General features: G+C 37.6%; 1 protein-coding gene across 2 annotated transcripts in view; it reads left to right on the top strand.

Moving 5' to 3' along the window:
- The first annotated feature begins 358 nt into the window (after positions 1 to 358).
- IGF1R (insulin like growth factor 1 receptor) overlaps positions 359 to 22,857 on the top strand; it is a 388,410-nt gene continuing 365,911 nt past the window's right edge. Inside the window, exons 1-2 of one of the 2 annotated variants that reach the window (XM_074234180.1) lie at positions 359 to 675; positions 1,184 to 1,725. In XM_074234180.1, coding sequence (XP_074090281.1) covers positions 1,632 to 1,725 — 94 coding nt within the window. In that variant the 5' untranslated portion in view covers positions 359 to 675; positions 1,184 to 1,631. Of the gene's footprint in view, positions 696 to 1,183; positions 1,726 to 22,857 lie in introns of both variants that reach the window. The other variant, XM_074234181.1, reaches the window with a different exon arrangement.

The following is a 22,857-nucleotide window of genomic DNA, read 5'->3' as shown; positions in this document are numbered from 1 at the left end:
CGCAAAAAAAAAAATGCATTCAATGTAAATTCTGTAGGAATCCATCGTAGCCCGGGCTGTCCTCCGGGGCCAGACCCCCAGCGAGGGGCATTGTTTTGGGGAGGCCGTCGGAGGGGAGGGGGCGCGCGCGTGTCTGCGCTAGGGCGGGGGCGGACTCCCGCCGCGGCTCCGCTCCGAACGTTCCCGGGAATCCCGAGCTCCGGCTTTTGGCGCGCGCCCGTCTGGGCTGGGGCCCGCCGCGCGCCGCCGCCGCCGCCGCCGCCGCCGCCGCCAGGGCTCGCCCGTGTGTGTGTGAGTGTGCGTGTGTGCGTGCCTCCGGGAGCGCGTGCGCGAGCCCCCAGTGTGTGGCAGCGGCGGCGGCGGCGGCGGCGGCGCGAAGCTGAGGCTCTTGTTTACCAGCATTAACTCCGCTGAGCAAAAAAAAAAAAAAAAAAAAATCCCGAGGAGCGCAGCGGGCGGACCAGAGAGAGAGAGAGAGGGAGGGAGAGCAGAGCCGCCGGCGGAGCTGCCCCTCGCCCGGCCAGCCAGTCTAGTCCTTGCCAGACCTTCTCATCCCGCGCGTCCCCCCTCCTTCCACACCCCTTTCCAGAGGAATCACAAACCCTTTGCAACACCTCTTCGGCTTTGACCTTCAGCAAACCGGATCCCCCCCCCCCACGTTCCGGGGAGAGGAAGGTGGGGGGCGGTGTGTGTTGGTGCGTGCGCGAGTGTGTGTGTGTGTGTGTGTGTGTGTGTGTTTGTGCAAAAAGGGAATTACAAGCGTCTGCTATGGGAAAGCGGCCGCGGCGAGAGGGGCTGCAGCGCGGAGCCCCGGGCCCGGAGCAGCAGGAGCGCTGAGCGGCCCCGGGTGGCTGCCGCGGCTTTGTGTGTGTCCTGGATTTTTGGGAAGGCGCCTGGAGCAGCGGCGGCGGCGAGAGAGGAGGAGGAGGGAGAGGAGGAGGAGGAGAGGAGGAGGAGGAGGAGGGGGAAGCCTCTCCATTCATTTTTATTCCGCATTTTTACCCATTTCCAGCCTCTTCAGCAACCTGGACTTTGGGGGGGGGATATTGAGGACCGCGTCGCATCACCCCGACGGGGAGACTTTGCGGCGTCTGAAAGCCTCCCCCCCCCCTCCTCTATTTTCGGTCGGGCTTGTTTTCTTTGCAAGGACTGATTTGGATTTTTTTTTTCCCTTTCTTTGCAGTTTTTTCCCCCTCCTGCCTTTCTGTGTGTTTGAAAATGGAGGTTGAAGATGCAGACTGCCAGGCTCGGTGTGCTTCGCGTTTGCTACTTCTGTGTCCATTGTATCCCTGCAGCCGGCGCTGAGGGGGGGTCGCTACCTTTTCCGTAGCAAAAACGCCGCAAATACCTCCGGATCGTGAGCGGCCAAACAGCCTGGTCTGGGGAGCGAGTGTGGCGGCTTCGACGGCCGCGGCGTCGGCTACACGTCCACCCGCCGCCCGGGAAGAAAGCGTTTCTGAAAACTACAGTTTTCGAAGGATCTGTTTTCCCATCCGGATTATTGTTTATTTTTTTTTTCTCTCCCTTGTTTCTGGAGGGGGTTTGGGGGCGGCAGAGAGACTTTTGGACTCCCCCCCTTTCCCCCCCCCCTTTTTTTTGGAGAAAGGGGAATTTCGTCCTAAATAAAAGGAATGAAGTCTGGCGCCGGAAGAGGGTCCCCGACCTCACTCTGGGGGCTTCTGTTTCTCTTTTCTACACTTTGCCTTTGGCCAACAAATGGAGAAAGTGAGTATCTCTTTCATCAGTGTTTCTACTGTGAACTATGTCTTTTGCACTGCGGTAACTTTTAGTTTAAGGGGCCGCTGTCCTATTTTTCTGCTCAAGAATTTGCGTCTTTGAGCCTATTTAGAATCTAGAGTTCAGGGCTGGGCTCGTTTTTGCCCCCCTTCATTTGGTGCTGTTGGGGGCGTGTGTGTGTGTGTGTGGATTGGGGGGAAGGGAGGAGCCACTTGGGTGGGTGGGAGGGGAGGCCCTGGCTCCCCCCTACCCAGGACCGAGCTTAAGCCTTCCGTCCGAGTGAAATAGCTTTACTTTTTGTTTCCCTCCTCCAAACAAAACCAAACCCAAACACTCTCTCCCTTCTATTTGATAATTAACGTTTGTATCAAGTTTGTTACTTAGCTTTGCTCAAAGTTCCCATTCTTGGAAGGTTCGAACTTGTACCCGGGGGATTGTAAACAACAGTCAAAGGCTACTTTTCTTTTCCAGAAGTACCTGCTCCCCAGCAAAAACCAAAGCTACCCACCCCCACCCCAGTTGTCTGGGGATGGGGTGGGGTATGCGGGGGTGGGGGGGGAGAGACTCTTGAAGCAGACTGTGAGCTTCGTGTTTTCCAAGCCATTTGATTAAAAAGCTATACCCGCTTCCCCGGAACCACTCCGAAGCTGTGTGCCAGCCTGTTTGTTGTGGTTGATTACATTTCATTTGGGACCACTTTGCAGGGGGGGGCGTTCCTTTCTTTGGGGAGCATTATGCACTGACAGTACCCCGGAACCGAAGAAGCTTTACACACACACACCCCACTTAGTAAGATAACCCCCCTTGCTGGGTTGGGCAGAGCAAAAGGAAAAGGACCACAATCTTCTACTATTTGTATTAAGTGGCGACAGGCGGGATGCCTGGAGGCGGGGTTGGGGGGGACAGGGTGGGGAGTGGGGTTGACCTGGATGGCTTCTTTGGGGGTAGTGGAGGGAGTGTGTGTGTGTGTTGGGGGGGTGCTTGCGGGGAAAGAGTCCTCAAATGTAACCACCCCTCTAGAATGGTAGAATGGTATTCGATATGAGAAGTTAGGACACTTGGACTATCTGCCCTAGAAATGCGGTGCTGCAGCTCCAGGACACGTTTCAAAACATCCTTTTTTTTTCCTCCGAGGGGGAAGGGAGGAGGAGGAGGAGGAGGGAGTTTGGGAGGTGGGTGGGTTTTCCCCGGATGCGTTGTGAAAACGTGGGCTCCCTCTGTGTTTAATCTTCCAAATAGGTGCCCCACTATCCCCAGACGATATTTACATCTCTTCTATTAAAAATATTATATAATCCTCCTCCTGGCTACGCCCCCACCCCCTTTTAACACAGCCTTTGCTTTCCCGGAATCTGCCTTTGTTGCCCACTGTTGCAAAGAAGAAAAAAAAAAAAGCTCTGCCCTTGTTTTCAGCTTCTCTAAGATGGAATTGTTTTTCTGCTTCGTTCCCTGCTCCCCTTCCCCGGCCTCCAGCTCCCCCCCTCACCCCCGCCCCTGTCGGTGCCCAAGGAAGTGGCGGGGCCCAGAGCAACGCTGCAGGAAAGACCAATCCACGCCGTGACCTGGGGCCCACGAGCTAGCGCCTTCTGGCGTGGGGTTCTCCTGGAGGAGGCTTCTCCATCCGTGTCTCCCGTGCTCACTTCTCTGCCTCCCCTCACTTTCTTTTTTTAAAGGTGGAGGGGTGAGAAAGGTGCAGAGGGAGAATGTGAATGATCCGAGTGTATATTTGTGGGTGTGTTACACACGTGTATGCGAAATCTGTGCAGTTTCACCATTAAGAGAAATGCACAAGACGCCCTGCTTATGTGCTATTTAAAAAAAGTAGGACAACGCGTGTGTTTAAACCCAGAGCGTGCCCTCTCTGTGTTTGTTTTGAATCAGTTTTCTGCCCCCCACCCCCCTCCCCTTTGGCTTGGTTATTATTATAGCACTTCCTTTGCACATCGTTAATAAGCAATATATCCCTACAATTGCTATCACTTGTAATCTGATATACTTTGTTTTGGTCTCGCCTGGGTGGATGGGGGGAGAGGAAGGAGAGTTTCATCGCACTTCTAGGGAAACTGGGGGCGGGGATTCCTTAACTAACAACAACAATAATAACAACAACAAAAGCAAAAATCCCCCATTGGCATTATAGTAAATTTGCGGTGACGCTTGAAAAGTTTAAGCTAAGGAGTAGAAATAGGGATAAGACATAATTGTGCCATATTGTGTATTAGCTGAGTGTATACAGCTGGTGCCAATGAACTCTGGAAATCAGAACCAAATTTTGACTCCTAAACCTTTTTTACCTGATTATCCTGGGGGGGGGGGGGAAGAGATACTGTAGAATCAACTAAGGAGGTAATGAGAAATAAGACTTAGGGAGAGTAAGCATTCTTAATTTCTTGTAAAAATGAGTATACCTTAATAATAACAAATCTTTACAGATTTAAAATACTGACTAGACAAATGTTGGAGGTTGAATGATCAAATTGGAACTGCTACAGTCTTAATTAAAAGAAAACATTTTGTTTTCCAAAGATTCGGGCCACCAGATTAGAGGGAGGTTTTCTGTCCCCCTGTTGCTCAGAATTTTAGATTTTATTTTGAATATAGAGAGAAAAGGTTCTCCCTGTTTAGAGGGCAAATCTATCACAGAACTGGAGGAAATAACTATACAGCTTGTACTTAGGTTGTATAGTTTCTCCAGTTTTTGGTGGTCAGACAGGCTTGGACTTAAAAGTTATTAATTTTTTTCTTGAAAAGTCAAATATTTTTTGTTTTACTTGTTTAGGTAAAAAAATGACTTTTTGATTGTTTTATCCTGGGAGATAATGCATGGACAAAAAAAAGTATTATTCAATATATGTTGTTTTTCGATGGCTAGAGTACTATAGGGAAATAGCAAGTAATTTACCCAGGATCCTTTAATTTAAAGGTTGATGAATAGCCAAAAGTTGCCCCAAATCCTGATTATAATGTATAAAACTGAATTTTAGTACCTTCCACTCCTTACTGCACAGTGAGATTTTGAGTCTTAAAGAATAGATATGAACATATTTTAAATTCTTTGGTAGAGAGCTGTAACTGAATTTAAATCCACATTATCAAACTTCATGGTAATAATAAGTTTAAAACTTGTATCAGAGACTGATATTTTAGGTTATCTCTGATCTCTGGGGTAAAGTTTTGGGTATTTGTATTGTGTTAAGATACTCTGAAAGGAAAGAATGCTTAAGGATTAAGTATATGACCATAGTAATGTAAACATTTCTTAATTTAGAAGGATAAAGAAGTTCCTAAAACAGGCAAAGCCTAATGGAAGTAATGTTTGGATATTTGATGACGGCACAGAAGTAGGTCTTATAACTGTATGAGGTTCAAATATTAGAATAACAACAAAGTTCTGTGTTTTGTGATTGGAGGGAGGAGGTTGATCATTGTGCTCTTTTTTTTAAGAAAGGAAGCCTAATTATGATATACCCCCTCACCACCCCCCATTTGCACCAATCTTGCTAACCCTTTATCCCTCAAAATTCTATTGCTGAAGAAACCTGGGAATGAAACATTAAGATGTTTAAATGAATTTTTGTTTTAGGTATGCTAGAAGTTACCTGGATTAAAATATTGAATGAAAAAATCTCAAATAGGGGATTTTAGACTTCCAAAGAGGAAATAGCAAGCAAACAATATATCGAGGAAGAGTTGAGCGTAGATCATTATTTGAAGTTTAAAATGTCCTATGTTTGAGTTTTCAAAAGAAGCTTGAGAAATAAAGTTGAAAAGAATGCCTCTTGAATCTGGAATAAATTGGCTTTTTAAGCAATTCTAACCAATGTTTCTCAGTAATATAATTTTAGAGTCTTAGAATTTCCATTAAAAAAAACAACCAAAAACATATTCAAATTGATAATTGAACTTAAGGCATTCAGGGGAATAGGCACCTGCTGATTGATTCATACACACATTAATAGAATTCAGATAGGGAACAAAGATAGTGATCAGTGTAAGATTAGAGCTTTTGCCTTGTTTTTGAACCCAACAACTTAATGAAAGTCAAATTTGTTACATAAAATGCCTTGTGAAATAATACCCATCTTGCAAGGGAAATTTAATTTAGGTTAAAATATATGACTGGTTTTTATTACTACTTTTAAAACAAGTTTTGAGACAGTAACATGCTCCTGTAACCATTAGTACAGATTATAAGAAAGAATATTAAATAGGGGAAAAAAATTGTCTTTAGAATTGTATACTTACTCCAATTCTTAATTGGTTGTTTAAAATTGTCCTTTTTTTGTGAAATGTACTCAGAAAGCAAAATAGGGGTTAGATTTAATGTAAAGATCACTTCTCAAATAGTCAGATGAGTGATCTGGGAACTTTAGCCATTAAAATCATAACATGATGCTTTGCCATCAACTGCTGTTGTAAGGGTTTTCTACCAAACTTAAGCTGGACATTTGTTACGAAAAATAGGTAGGGATAATCATTTATATTGTATATATTTGCTTTTGATCTTTGACTTTATGCTTGATCAATGATAAGAATGTTTCCTGGCATTCCTACTGTTGCAAGATCAATATAGTAAGTGAAAATCAACTGTATCATTTTCACTTGTTGCAACATAATTTGCAATTGCCAAGACAGGTGCTCCAGGGACAACAATTTTTCTTTTATCCTGCTTCATTGGTTTTGTAAGAATATAATATATGTGCAAAGTTCTTTATGAGACCCTGTATGTAATGAAGCTGCTTGAATAAAAGTATCAAGTATTTTCCAAAATACTAGGTGTGTTAAATTAGAACAAGATACATTTATGTATTTCTCATAAGCCATTTAATATGCTGTGTTTTAAATATTTTTTAAGGTTTCTCTCTTTAATATCTTCCAGTCTGGAAGCAAAGGGAAAGCTCTAATGTACTGGATACATATGGTTATAAGCTTTATACTTGATTAATGTTTCCCTTCATTTTGAACCTTACTGCAGATCATTTACTTATCTGGGTTAGAGGCACTTTTTTTTTGTTACTTGGTTTTTTGTTAATTGTGATGAAAAATTTTAAAAAAATTGTAGTGGTATGGTTTATCTTTTGCCAGAACCTTAAGAGTCACAGGTGCATGCATGAATATTTCATGGTTGTCTCGGAGCTCTAAGAAAGATGGGGTAATTTTCAGATGTTTTCTGGACTATATAAGTTGCTTGGTTATGTTTTTCTTGAATTACTGAAGAGATTCTCCTATTAAATTGTTTGACTGGGTATAGCACAGTTTGAATAACTCAGCATTCAAAATAATTTGAAAGATGATAATGACATTGTAAGAAGCAAAATTACAATAATGAAATCTATGTAAAATCTTAAAACATATGGACAACACTTCTTCAAGTGCTGATCTTTTCCTTTGTTTTCAAAACATTAAAAAAAAAAAGAGAACGCATCACCACTATAGTTCATAGAAGAGGCATGTGTACTCTTGAGCCAACTTGCTTTGATAATGTTTTTCCTAGCCGAGTCATGACAGGTGCTTTCTGAGTTCAAGAGATGAACTCATTTCAATTGTACTAAATATATAATACACACTCACACTCATATACACTCTCAGAATGTAGTTTCTTGAATTCTGTGTCTGAACCATTCTGAAGGAAAATTCCAAAACAAACTTTGAAGACAAGAAAATGAATAATGCTTTTTATCTAAACCTTTTCCAAACTAGGCATATAAAATGCAAATACTATGGGTGCAGTAGGACCCACAATAAAATAAAGAATTACAATGTGGAATTACATTGTAATTACAAATGAGGCATTATAATTGTGAAAATGTATATCCAAAAAGAGGGAAAAACATCTTTGACGATTAAGACATTTAAACATGTTGACTTGTTTTGGAGATACTATTATAACAAGCAGATTTGAAAATGTTAAACCTTAACAAATATGAGATCCCCCAAGATCTGTTAAGAGAACTGATTTGTTCATAATTTTTCCTTATTGTTAAATTGGCATCTCTGAGGGAAAGTGTACCTTTTACATAAAATGTTCAGTAAACTTAAGGCATAGAGGATTACAGCAATAAAAGCATATTGTTAGAAAATTCTGTTTCATCAAGTGGGTTTATTTTAATTAAGAAAATCATATCTTTTGGTTTAAAGAAACATGCTTATATGCATTTCTTTCTCACTTGTTTTGGATTAATAAGGAGTCATATTTTGAGGGTGGCCTTTTTTTTTTATTGTCAAAGGAAACTAGAAGTACCATGCTTACACTTGAGCACTAAGTTGAGCAATTTCATACTTTCTAGTGACAAATTTGAATTTCTTTTGGGAAAATTTTCTCTTTATTCTCCTTTCCAAATAATTTTGTTATTGTTTTTTTAAATGTTTATGATGTTGTAAATCTTTTGTGGGAATTTTTGGCGAACTGAATCAAGAACTGTAGCAAATAATTTAATTTATTAAAAACAAGAAAGGCATAAACTTGTAAGCAAATTATGTTTTTCCTCCAACTAGGACCCTCTAATATCTTTCAGTTGGTATTCATATATTCATAGTTATATTCATAGATTCAGGAGAAAATGCCTTTACATTATGGGATGAATATACACTATTGAAATAACTTTTATAGTTCATATATCATAGTTGCTGTCATTTGTTGCTTAGAAAATGTGAATGGTGAGGGAAGAAAGTTTTAAAATCTTTCCTTTCTTTTTCTTTTGCAACTGTTAATGCTAGTGATAGTCCTTTCATTGCTAAAGACACTTGTTTCTGCACAAGTCCAATTGAACACAATGATTTCATCTCCCATGTGATGGCAATGAAGCACATACTTTTTTTATTGAAATATTTCTGTGCCTGGCCAAGTAATATGTTATCATGTGCAAACCTTTATTGGTGTCATTACATACTGTAAAGATAGTTCTGTTTATTTGAAGTAGTGTACTGTCATATGTGGTATCTCTACTTTTGCTCTTATGGGTTCAAAAATTTTAGGAAAAGTTACTACTCCAAAATTTATTTTTAAGATGTAAAAAACTGAAGACTTTTGAGGGCTTTACAGTTCAGAAGTATAAGTCAAGCATTGTATTTTCTTGAACAGTGATCAAAATATGTGCCTCATTTCTTTCCAGTCTACTACCCCTCAAACAATAAAGATAGGTAATAATTAGTAAATTATGCATTAAATGCATTTGTTCAACTCAGAGTATGTCTATCAAAGGCCAAGTCTAATAGTTCTCAGAATGAAAGTTCCAGTGTTGCTGTTCTTCTATTTGTAACATGACTTCAATACTTAATACTTCAATACTTAAAGGATTTATTTTTTTCTCTGTCAGTGTAGGAACTTCCTTCACTGATGGTCATAGTCTTTGATCCAACTTGTGTTGAAAAAGCTTATCCTTGAATTTTGGTCCTTAAATGAAAAGCTTGATTGATCCTTAAAGCGTTCCATTTTGTTTAGACCTGCTTTGTTGATGTACATTTGTAGAACCCAAGGTCACTGTCACGAGAATGTACAAAATAATTTACATATATTATCTCATTTGGTCTTTGCCCAATAGTATTGAACTAAGTTGGGTATAGGGAAGTATGGAGATTAGAAAACAGGTGCCTTCAGCCTCCAAGTTCATTTTACCTTTCCCACTGTACTATGTTGAGACTTTGATGTAGCACTTGCGTAAAAGTTGACCATTTAAAATTTGTCAGAGACTTTTTGATAATGATTTATTAACTAAATCATGTTAAACTTTGTAATTAAAGCCATATGTACTTGACTTTTAAATGATTTAGAACTCAGTAAACCACTTTTCCACTCAAGTTCTCTTTGGATGCCCAATCATATTATGAAGGTAGCCTTTGGTTTTTAAAGTCTCGTGCCGGTGCATTTCTATCTTTGAAAGTTTCTAACTGCTGAACTGGAAAGGCCTGTGAGTATAGCACTAGCTACAGATTATAATTTTGTCTTTTGAGAAGGCTAACAAAAACCAGAATTGCTTAGAGGATTGACTACTGGGTGATGGAATATTCTCAGACAGTGCAGTCCGTGAAGACCTTCTGCTGAGGTAGCAATGTGATATGCATCTGGGCTGGAACCTCCCAGACTTGTTGAAATTGTGGATCCTTGAAATATTGAATTTTTGTTATGCAAATGTGCCTCTTAGTTTTTTAAAAGACCATTTTATAATAAAACATTTCAATATTTATTGGGTTGGTTTGAATGTTTCACTTCATTTAGAATGCTCTCTGTATTTTATCTGTGAATTATTGGAAGATCAAGTAACCAGGGAAAACTCCTGATTTTAGTCACATGCATTTCAATAAAGAGCTCTAAGTAATGCAAGTTATAGTGCAGATTAATGGATGAGCTTATTTGGGAAGTTTTGCTGAATCCAGGTGATCTATGAGTAAGTTATAGGAAAAAAAATAGAAAGCTTGCTGATGAAATTCAGAAAGGAAAAATGGAAGGAGTTTCAGGCACTAGTTTCTCAAAATCATTAGCTTCATATCTTCACAGGAATCAAATAATTTTCGTTGGCTGGGTCTACATTTAGCTTGACCATCTACCTTCTGTTCCTTCTCAGTTCCTTCCAGACTCCTCCCTATAGTGCTAGAATAGATGGAAAGCTGATTTGACTGGGACTTTTCCCTGTCAGTACAGGTTCTGATGAAACCCAAAAAGAGTAAATGTAAAATCAGTGTTTTAGATTTACCACCAGATTTCCTGAAATCCCACTACTCAGTGTGTAAAAAATTTGGAGTAACTGGGTTCAAAATCTTCCTCGGCTCATTACTGCTTGTGACATGAACAAATTTCCTTTCTTCTCTTGGCCTTAGTTGCCCCATTTGTAAAATGGAGTATTTTTGATTAGTTTATCCTAAAAGGCTTTCCTGTTTTATTCATACATTACCATTTATTTATCTAATTGATGGGCATCCATATTTTAGTTTTTTTACTATTCAAAAAATGCTGCTATAGATATATTTGCATTCAGCGAACTTTAAAATTTTGTTTTTTCTTTCCTAATAAGGGTATCAAAGGGTTGGTATGGTTGATTATGTCCGTTGTATAATTCTAGAATGGCTGGACCAATTCACAATTCTCCCAAAGTGAATTAGTGTGCTGTCTTTTTTTTTTCTTTTCCCTTTTCCTCCCTCCCTTCTTCCATTCCTTCTTTTTCTTTTCTTTCTTTTTTCATGATCCCTCCAACATATTCTCTCTCTCTCTCTCTCTCTCTCTCTCTCTCTCTCTCTGTTTACTCATCTGACAGGTACTAAATTTTGATAAATAAATAAACAGTGAAAAACTAGAATTTATTTATAGACTGATAGCCAGGACTCTGGGGGCAGGGGGAGAGACGAGGGACTTGAAATCGTGCCATATAATGATTGTTTGATGGAATTGGGGAGATGTTAAGTCTGGAGAAGCTACAATTTGACAAGGATTGGGAGGGATACATGATAACTGTATTAAATTATTTGTAGGATTGTCAGAGGGAAGAGGAATTAAACTTGCTGTGCTTGGTCCTAGTAGGCAATTTTTATATTAATACAAGGGAAAAAATAACCTTAACAGTTTTTTTTTTAATGGAATGAGACTTTAGAATTAGAGTTTGAAGGAACTTAGAGACAATTCAGACCAACTCTTTCATTTTACTTATAAGGAAACTGAGGAACTTGATAAGTTAATTAGTTTGCATAAGATCACACATAAGTGGGAGAGTTGAGATTCAAACCTAAGTCTACTGATTTTAAAACTGGTTCTTTTGCCCTCCCACCCCTGTTCCCCACTCTAGCCATGTGTTCCTTGTCATTGCATATATTTTAAGGAGATGAATGACTAACTACTTGTTGGAGTAAGTTATAGAAGAAATTTCTACCTTTGGTAGAATTTGAACCATTACCCTTAAGGCTCCTAGTAATTTTATTCTCTTCACTTTTAAAATGTCAGTGAATGAAAAAATGATTTTATTCTTTAACCAGGAATATCACTTTAACTGAGAAACCCTCTTATTGAATTTGTAATGTCTATGATACCAAGTCCTATCATTGCTTCATTTGAAAGCTTTTGAATCTGTCATATCCCCTCTTGTTTTTATTGTCCTCATTCATGCCTTATTACTCCATGTTTGAGTTACTGCATTAACTTCCTAACTAATCTTTCTGACTTCGTTGACTTTTGCCTCCAATCCTTCATGCACACTGCTTGAAATGCTCACCTTCCTACAGCATTATTTTTATCATGACCCCTCTCTCTCCCCCAGAACCTGCATGGTTCCTGATTCAAGCAAGTGTAGACACCTCTACCTGGCCTCCTTCTACCTTTTCAACTTAATTTCCCACAATCCCCAGTACTTACCCAAGCCTTCCTGTCACTAGGGCCCATTTGCTTCATCTATATACTGGTAAATGACAGTACCCTCACCTGCTTAAAAGTAGGAACTTGGCCAGGTAATATTTTAAAGCCAATTTATATTCAATATAAGTATGTATGATTGTCTAATTCCTTATTTTTTTTAAAATAAAGGTTGGCATAATTGTCTCCCAGATACATAATTCCTTTGCTTAGACTGTTTCTCCTAGGTCAAATACCTTTTATTTTTCTTCTGAGTATACAAATTCTAAAAACTCTAAGTTAAGTCTCATCTTCTTCAGGAAGCCTCCTCCCCTCTTGGAACTCTTGTTACAGATTTGTGATGAAGTCAGTATCACACATTTTAACATTTAGTGAGTTACCTCATTGTTTTTTAAATTTGAGTTTCATTTTCCTAACTTGTAGTATCATTGTATAGACTGAGAATTGAGAAATTGGGTTTTAATCTTATCCTATTAATTAGCTGTATGACTTGGGCAAATCACTCAATTTTCCTGAAAATTTGCTCTGAAAAACCTGTTTTCCCATTGTAAGATGGAAAATGAGGTTGGACTGGAGCTGATCTCTTATGTCCCTTTCCAGTTCTGTTCCAGATCCCTTCAGTTTTTTTTCTATATAGGAAATAGAAATACAGTTATAGGGAACAAATATTTGATGATTGTATTGTGGAAAATTCCACGTGATCCGTGGTTATGTCTAGAATTTTCTTATTTATTTGCCTTTTTACTATGCTAGAAAATGACATTTTGGTGCCACCCCCCCCAACCCCTCTTTGCCTTTTGAAATCCTGCCAGTCCTTCATATGTCTCAAATACTACTTGTTCTGTGATTCCCTCAGTAGGAAATTCTATTTTTTTAATTGAAATTTTATCTTGTTTTTCAAGATACACGTAGTGGTAGTTTTTCAGCATTCATCCATTTGTAAATTTATGCTTTCCACATTTTTCTATCATCCTCCTTTCTTTCCCCCTCATCATGGTAGTGAACAGTTTTGCAAAAGTTGTGCAGGTATATTGAGTTTAACATATTTACATGTTAGTCATGTTGTGAAAAGGGAATTAGGACTAAGGGGAAAGAAAGAGAAACTCCACCAACAATGTATTAATGTCTCCAAAACTGATCATTTTGATTTTTTGTCATTTTAACCAACTTGAAAGGTGTGAGTGGTACCTCATAGTTGTTTTAATTTACATTCTCTAATCAGTAATGATTTGAAACATTTTTCATATGACTATAGATCTTTAATTTCAGGGGGATATTCTTTTTTTTCAGGAGATTAAAATTTTTTTAATGCTATTAATATTTTATTTGTTTTCCATTTATATACAATAATAGTTTTTAACTATCATTTTTGTGAGGTTTTGAATTTAACAATTTTCCTCCCACCCTCCCTTTTCCATCCCCCTAACATAAGGCAGGCTGATGATCTTTACATTGTTTCCATGCTATACATTGATCATAATTGAATATGTTGAGAGAGAAATCATATCCTTAAGAAGAAAATAAAATATTAGAGATAGCAAAATTATGCAGTACATAAGACACTTTTTAAAAGAAAAATTGAAGGTAATGGACTTTGGTCTTTGTTTAAACTCCACAGTTCTTTCTCTGGATACAGGTAGTATTCTCTGTCACAGGTACTCTAAAATTGTCCTTGATTGTTGCACTGATGAAATGAGCAAATTCATTAAAGTTGATCATCACCCCCATGTTGCTGTTATAGTAATCAGTGTTCTTCTGGTTCTGCTTATCTCACTCAACATCAGTTCATACAGATCTTTCCAGGCTTCCCTGAAATCCCATCCCTCTTTGTTTCTAATAGAACAACAGTGTTACATAACATACATATAATTATCAGTTTGTTCAACCATTCCCTGATTGATGGACATTTACTTGATTTTCAATTCTTAACCACCACAAATATTACTGCTATGAATATTTTTGTACAAGTGGTGTTTTTACCCTTTTTCATGATCTCCTCAGGGTAAAGACCCAGTAATGGAATTGCTAGATATGTATATTTTTTTTGCCCTTTGGGTGTAATTCCAAATTGCTCTCCAGAAAAGTTGGATCAGTTCACAGCTCTACCAACAATGTATTAGTGTCCCAGATTTCCAACATTTCAGGGGGAAATTCTTAACTTCCACTGAACTTGCATAATGCTTTGTACCTCTTTTAAGTTCTTGGTGTACTTATTTCTACAGCATAGTGACATGCTTATCTATGGCTATATTTTCTTTAAAAAATTTTTTTCAGTGAGCAGTAATAGTAATAATAGCTTATTGTTATATAATGTTTTAAGATTTGTAAAGTACTTTTAATACAGATATTTGATTCTCACAACAACCCTTGGAGGTTAGTTCTCTTACTGTCCTTACTTGTCCTTCAATATTAAAGAGGACTACACCAAACAATCAAATGATTAGTATTATTATAGTTTATGTTTATATTATTATTTTTATTATGTTTATTATAGTGAGGGGTATACTATGCAAGACATTCTTCTCACTTGGATTTACCAGAATAATTCAATACCAGGTCATGATTTATAGGGAACAGGACTACTTGAGATACTCTGGCTGCTGAAGGCAGAGATCTTTTCATATCCTCATTTTACTTATGAAAAAACTTTTTTCTTTTTTTTCTTTTTTTTTTAGGTTTTTGCAAGGCAATAGGGTTAAGTGGCTTGCCCAAGGCCACACAGCTAGGTAATTATTAAGTGTCTGAGGTCGGATTTGAACTCAGGTACTCCTGACTCCAGAGCTGGTGCTCTATCCACTGCGCCACTTAGCTGCCCCCTACTTATGAAAAAACTAAGGCAAACAGAAGCTTAGTGACTTGCTGAAGGACATACAAGTTAGATTTGTTTTAGGTAAACTTCAAGTTTAGCACTCTATCCATTGTACCATCTAACTATCCATTTTAACAAACATTTATTTTTTTCCTCTTTTCCTTTTCCCTTCCTTTGGAAAGGAAAACATAATAACTATGTACACATAAAGAAAAAAAAAAATCCCACTTTGGTCATGCCCCAAAATATATGTCTCATTCTACATGTTTTTAAATGTTTATCATCTCTTTGTCTGGAGATTACAGCTCTCATCATCAGAACTCTGGAATCATTGATCAATCAGTGAATACTTTGATAGAGATCTGACATATTTAAAAAGTTTTTCCCTTTTATTACAGTGTTCTTGTATAATTTGTTCTCCTGGTTCTGCTTGCTTCACTATTCATTAGTTCATATAACTCTTCCAAGGCTTATCTGAAATGCTTGCCATTTTTTATGCCTCACCAGTATTACATTACATTCATATCCCATATTCTTTTCAGTCATTCTCTAGTTGCTAGGCAATCCCCTTAGTTTCCAGTTCTTTGCAACCACAAAAAAAATGACTCTAAATATTTTGTATATATTGATCCATTTTCTCTTCCCTTGATCTTTGTGAGTATAGGCTTATTAGTGGTATCAAATAACTAAGGTAAGAAATGAGTTTTTATGCTCTATCTTCTTTCTAAATTTTAAGCTCCATGTGACAAGGAACTTTGACATTATTATCTTTATTTCTTCTCTGTCACCTAGCATAGTTATTTTATCTCCCACTCCCTGCCATCCCCCAGACCTGGAATTTTATGAGTATAAAGAACACTCTAGTGTGAAAATAATTTTCCCTGGCAACTTCTCTGTAACTTATCCTTAAAGATTTGTCTGTGGACCTGAGAGTGTGTCACAAGAACTTGAAATTCAATTTTCTGTCCACTATGCCATGCTGTCTTGACTTAATTATGGTTGAATGTTGAATAAGCTGTTTTGCTTAAATACAATGCGATATTTTTCTTTTATGTTAAACAAAATCTTTTGTTGGCTTCATGCTTTGTTTTCTTGCTTATCTGAATCTAGATTTTCCTTCTCAGATTTTATCAATGACTAGAATAAATATTTAGCAATTCACCTTAACAATGTGCCACCTAGTGGTTAAAATAAAAGTGTATGCTCAGGTTCTAATGGGTCTTTGGGAGGGGGAGAAAGTGGAAAATACTCTTTCCCTTTGTCTTTGTCTTTTCTGGAACAGATTGTTTCCAAATTATTGTTAACGAGTCAGATACTAATTGTATGAAGACTTGAACAGTCTAACTTGCTTTAGAAAAAGAACTTTTTATTGCGATATTTTGTTTTTGTCACTTTCTTTTCTCACTATGCCTTTCCCCCTTAAGACACCTCCTGGAGAGCTATCCCTTAGGTTAAAGAACTTAAAAGGGAATAAAAAATTGTTCAATAAAGTTAACACACATTGAAAAAATTTTTTGACATTATATGTCAACGTATTCTCTTCCTGACACATTCAACGTCTGTGGTCCCCTACCTGCAAAGTAAGTGAGGAGGAGGAAGTATCTTTAATTTCATTCACTTTTTTGTATGACATTCCAAGTTAAAACTGTCTATTGCCCCTGATTAAGGATGGAAAGTAGAAGCAAGTTTTATTGGTACAATTCATCTGAGTAGTGATAGACTGAATCTGATTTAATCCTGCTTCATAGTTTGTTTGCTTCCCTTTTGGGATGTACTCTATGAGTAGTAGGTAAGTTGAGAAATAGAAATGATACTTCAAGGATGGCAGAAACAAAGAGAAGCAAAAATAGTGACGACTACTCATCCTTCATAGCTCTTAACTTCTCTTGATTTCTCTTTCCCTATATCTCTGCTCACTCTGACCTAAGGCTACCAGTTTTTGCCTCCTCCAGACTTTTTCTTCATCAAGAGCCTTCTTGTTCCCTGGTATCCCTAAATGTCCTGGAAAAATTGCAGATGCAATTAAAATTCCCTCTTATATGCCCTAGTTGTATGGGTAAAAACACTAGAAGAAACTTGTCCTCTACATAGTGCAGTGTAGCAGTTGTGCCCCACACTCCAGTTCAATCCCACAACCTTGAAATCTGACAAGATACCTCCTCCAAGATTTCATCTCATTTCTTTTTCTGTTTTTCCTCCTGGAGGGAGAGGGTACTCTGCTCCAGAGGCCTCTTTCCATCTGTAGAAGAGGAAAGGGGAACTACTTAGCACTTTCAGATGTTTCCTACTTTTTGAAGTAGGGGGTCTGCAGTATCTAAATTGGACTGGTGGATCTTTGTGGAACAGACCCATAAGATGAATCATCATTTATGTGTTGAATTTGAAGTCAAAGGACTAGGTTGAAATCCTGTCTTTTTCTGAATTCTGTTTTTGTGGGCAAATCACTTCCTTTCCCTTTTTTGAGCCTTTCCTTTGTCCCTTCTGGCTCCTAAGTTCATAATCCTGTGAATGGCAACTGGTTTTCAGCTTTATTAGGATTTTGTAATGTAACCAACTTCTTCCCCAACTTCTGTTGGAACTTTGATCATTCTGTCTTTTGAGGCTTACAGTCACTGAGTTGGACAAAAGTATTTGTCACTAGTAGGTTTTTTGGAGTGGTGTGCTCTGTCAAGGGCTCCTGAAACTCCTCGCTTGAATCTTTCTTAGAAATCTTCACCAGAGTGGCCTTTTCTCAGTATAGAAAGGCCAATACTTTAGCAATGGCTCTCTCAATTCAATTCAGCAAGCCTTTCTAAAGTTAACACACTGTGTGTTAGGCATGATGTTAAGAAACACAAAAATCAAAACAGCCTATTTTCTTGAATAATACTTATCCTGATGCAGTTGTAACACTCCTAGTTCTGTGTAGTTACCTAGACATAGTCAAGAATTCTTCCTCAATTCCCCTGACAGTTGACTTTCTTTCTCCATTTTGGGTCCCATCTATTCTAAAGTTGTCCCTTTGAAATTTCCAGTTAAAAAAAAGGCCACTTATGCCCAATCAATCAATAATTTATAAAGTGCTTATATACCAGGCACTTTGCTAGATGATCCAAAAAAATGAATGAAATAATTCTCACACACTAATTAATCAAAAATATTCACAATTAAGCCTTTACCTAAACTAATACTACCAAAGAAAGGCTAATGTGCTCTTTTACTATTCCTTGGAACTGGGTGGGGAATCTCATCCCTGGATCTTAAGGAATAGAAATTGACCTCACTATTTCCCCTAGGCTATTCCTACTAAATTGTTTAAGATGATAGGAAAATGGGAAACCAGTCCCATGATATGTTGATATCTTAATCTGGGTTCATGGGATCATAGATTAAGCCCTCAAAGGATCCTTAGAGTTCATCTAATCCTTTATTTTTTAGAAAAGTCTCAAAAGAGTTAAGTGATTTGCCCAAACCCACACAAATGATAGAGATAGGTTTTGAATTTGGTCTCTTTCACTCCAGAGCCAGTTGACCTTTTTCCTGTTCTGTTGGTATGTGAATAATGCCCACACTACTACTCATAATCTATTTGAAGAACAGGAGATGGAAGTTGTGCTCAGCTAGTACAAAAGACAACTTTATCATCTCTTCTGCTTATATGAGTTGTATGGTAATGTGAATAGTCTAAGTCAAGAACCTGCTCAGAACTGATAACCATTGGCAATCTTTGGGTCCTACAATCACCATAGCACTCTCTCCTGCAGCCTTTTTTGTGTCTACATATCATGGGAACAGTCACTTACTTTCATCATTAAGCCTTCTTTTCTAGCACAGTGGTACCAAGGCCTTCCAAGTCTCTGCCACCTCCTGACAGAGTCCCTAACTTGTGATTCTGTCTCAAGATTACTATACCTATTTATGCATGTCAGATTTGGTGATGAGTTAGGATGTGAAAAAAGAAAGTAATACTGCTTCTAAAGTTAGTTTTAATCAACTTATTGTACTCTCATTTGAGTTGATTTATCTAGTGTGCCCTTCAATTATACAAGTTCAGTTAAACTTTTAATACATATTTTACTGGACTTCAGGACATTGAGAGTCCCTTTAACATAAGGGAGATGAAGCTACTGATGTTGGAAAATACAGCAAGGTTTCTCTTCCATTTACATATTATAATAATTGCTAGTACTTTAGACTTGTTTTTTTTTATGTGTGCTCCCTGAGGTTAGATTGACCAAGGCTTTGGAGTCCTAAATAAACCTTCTTTAAACACATAATGACAACACTTTATAACTGATGTTGGGGCATTTATGGTAGTTTAATAAGCACGATTGTGCTTTCTTATATTTTTTCATAAGTAATTATGTTTCTAGAGATATTTGATCTATTTTTATATCAGAATCCTTGTAGGAATGTTTTAGTTGGCTTCTTCAAGTATAAATATTGGCCTATAATGGAATAGTAGTTCACATTTATTAGCATCTTAAGATTTACCAAGTTCAGTGACCTACAACAATCCTGTGAGGTAGGTAATGCAAATTATATCCCCATTTTATGGGTGAAGAAAATGAGGCTCAGAGGCACATAACTAATAATAATAATAACTAACATTTATATATCACTTTCTGTGAACTAGTGTGCCAGGCACCTAATAAATGTTTATTTTAAAATGGAATAATATTGTCAGAGCATTAAGGGGATTCCTAAGCATGATAGTAATTTCTATTAGCCCTGTAAGATCAAACTTTGAATACTTAGTTATTGAAACTTGCTTCTGTCAGATATCAAGAATGAGGAAAAAAGAGAAAATGAGAATTGGGTTAGGTGTTCTTTGCAATAACGGGGTCCCCCAAATCTTTGAATTCTTTGGCTCTGGATCTTTTGCGTCTTTTCCTAGATTGCTTTGAAGAAGGATTTATGAAAATTATGATCTTAGCCTCCATCAATATACATTGACCCTGAGAGAGTCATCAATCCAAGAGCAAAACCTTTTTGGAAAGACAAAAGTATTGTAAATTAATAGTGGGAATCAAAGAATAGAATCATTTTCTGGCACCATAAACAAATGGGTTCAACCTTGATATGGGTTCTAAGGGACTTAATCTACTCCCTGATAACATATCAGAAAAGGAAAATAGTCAGTCCAGAATTCAAAACCTTGGTTTACAAGTATATGGTTGCATTCTCTCTACCTCCTAGTGTTTTTCAGGCATCATTTAGGACTTGATGGAGATTGGCAAAGCCCCTTGCCTTGACTGTGGGGCTATTAGACTACTGCCAGAAATCCTTGGGGTTTTCATGGAAATAAATATCTAGCTGTGTGACCTGTTTCTTTAGCCCCACTATGTATGTACCTCCCTTTTCTTTTTAAGTCTATGAGTTCCCCTCTAATTTTTTTTTGGCAAGGCAATGGGGATAAGTGACTTGCCCAAGGTTACACAACTAGGTAATTATTAAATGTTCGAGGATGGATTTGAACTCAGATCATCCTGACTCCAGGGCCAGTGCTCTATCCACTGTGCCACCTAGCTGCCCCCCTAGCCCCACTATGACTGTAACCTTGCCTCACTTTTTACACCTTCCAATTTTTAAGGACTCTGTCTACCAATGAAAGTTCTTGTCTGTTGATACCACTACTCCAAAACCAAATATACAGTCTTCTGGGTTCTCCCAAGAATTGTACTCTCTAAGTAATCATTATAGGAAACAAGACCTGGACTTTTCACTGATGCCTATTGCATCTGTTACTTCTCTCCATTTTTTTGGGGGGGTTGTTGAAAACATATTGAATACTTTGGGTTAGTTATAAAAAGATAACTTTTAATCTAGAATGGAAAATTTGTTTGTCTAGAATAGCAGTTCTTAAAGAATGGTTCATAGATCCCTTGGGGTTCTCAAAATCCTTTCAAGGTCTATGAGGTCAAAACTGTGATGTCAAAAGTATCAATAATAATACTAAGACATTATTTACCCATTAAAATACTTCTCCCTTTTCCAACTATATATCTATGTGAGACTGGATTTTCTTCATCTATTTCAACCAAAACAACATATTGCAACAGATTGAATGCAGAAGCAGATCTGAGAATCCAGCTGTCTTCTATTATGCCAGACATACAAAGATTTGCAAAAAGATGTAAAACAATTCTATTCTTTTCATTAATTTTTTGTTGTTTGAAAAATAGTTATTTTTCATAAAAATGTTATTTATCTTAACATGTGATGGATTTATTTTTTATAAATGAATTAATGATTAAACAAAAATTATCAGCTTTAATTTCTAATCCTAATAGATATAACTACACAAAAAACCCTTTATGAATGTAAAGGAGTTCTTACACCAAAAAGTTGGAGAAGCTTTGGTCTAGGATAGTCTGAAGAGGATTTAGAAGCTCATTTAACTTTTAAGAAAGAATTCTTCCAAGCCAGGATACTCTTGAGGGGACTTGTATGATGCAGTATTTTGTGCAAAAATTTAATATGCATTTTTGAACCTGGATTTTATTTATATGTTTATAGTACTTTTTTGTGATGTTTGTTAGGTGCATTTTATGGATGAAAAAATGGAGGCCCTGACTTTGGATTTTAGGGGCTTTGGGGAGGGAAGAAAGAGGGAGAGAGGAAAAATAGAAAGAGACAGGTCGTGAGAGAGGAGAGAGGAAAGAGAGCGAAAGAGAATATGCTTTAGAGATGATGCTGAATCATGAATAATTTACTTATTTTTCCTTAACACAGATAATTTCCATGTAAACACATACATACACAATTTATTTCCAAAAAAAAGAAGCCAGTTTTTGTGGGAACAGATATTAATGAAATAACTTTTATTGAATTATCTATTTTTTAGTTGACCGGGGCACATGGATGAACTTAATGAGAAACAGTTGAGGATGTTTGAATCAGGGTGGTACCATGCTCCTTTTCTTCAGTCTGCTCTATGTAGTTATTTTGTTTTGCTTCTTTGTCCTTTGTTTTTTTTTTTTTTGTATTATTCAAGTTTAGAATTGGATAGGATTTTTCTCTTTTTTTCTACGCATTTTTCGTGTTTTTTTTTCAATAATAATTGTGCCTGGGTGTTTGTGTTGTGTGTATTGCTCCCTTTAACATAGGGGGTTAGCAGACACACAAAAAAATGAAAATGAACTATCTGTCTTTACTTCTAATGGATTTTAAGTCATTAACTCCATTTCTGTGTGTGTATTTCCTGTCCTTGAAATCCCTACTTTGAAATGGGAAATTGTCTACAAGAATACATTGGCATTTCTTTTGTGCCATTTTGGTCGCATATTTCCATATGTTTGTGTGAGAAGATGTATGATCTCTAAGGTAATCAGGGTTTTTGACAATAGAAGACTTCATTAGAGAAACCAACCATTTGAATTCTACTCATCAACAAGTACCTTGGGGGAAATAAATGAAATAGTGGAGATGAGGAAGGCCCAAGGGAACTTTTCAAAAACAGTATTTGAGCACCCACTATGTGCATAGGGAAGATACTGATTTGAAAGAGCTTTCAAACAAATTCTGTTTTCCTGTAGTTGAGATCTAGTTGGGGAGGAATATCAACAGTTGATTTAAGTGCTAAGTTGTATACTGAAGACCAAAAATGCTATAGGAGTTTGGGAGAATGGAATAAAATTATGTGAACCAGAGTTACCTTATGGGAGAGATGAGACTTGATCTGGAACTTGAAGAATAGGTACCATTTGGATATGATGGTAGGAGTGAATTTCAACAGCATGAGTGAAGTTACAGAGCTTTTGTATGGGGGGACAAAGAACCGAGAGGATGAAGGGTGTGAAGAAAAGTTCTTGGGAGTCTCTCAGACTCCCAAAGTTGTTTTGCTCTAAAATATATCCTCCCTTTCTTTTCTCTCCTTGGCTTTAAACTGTGACCCTCAAGGAAAGCTAGTCTGAATCTTAGGCAGGAGTTTCTGTGGTGAAAGTGCCCATGGATCAAAAAGTATGATCCCCAATTATAAAGGGTTGTGAAAGCCTTT

This window comes from Macrotis lagotis, chromosome 4 (genome assembly GCF_037893015.1).
Source record: "Macrotis lagotis isolate mMagLag1 chromosome 4, bilby.v1.9.chrom.fasta, whole genome shotgun sequence".
Taxonomy (NCBI): Eukaryota; Metazoa; Chordata; class Mammalia; order Peramelemorphia; family Peramelidae; genus Macrotis; species Macrotis lagotis.
Note: the sequence above shows the minus strand (reverse complement) of the source record. Positions and strands in the feature narration are given on the sequence as shown.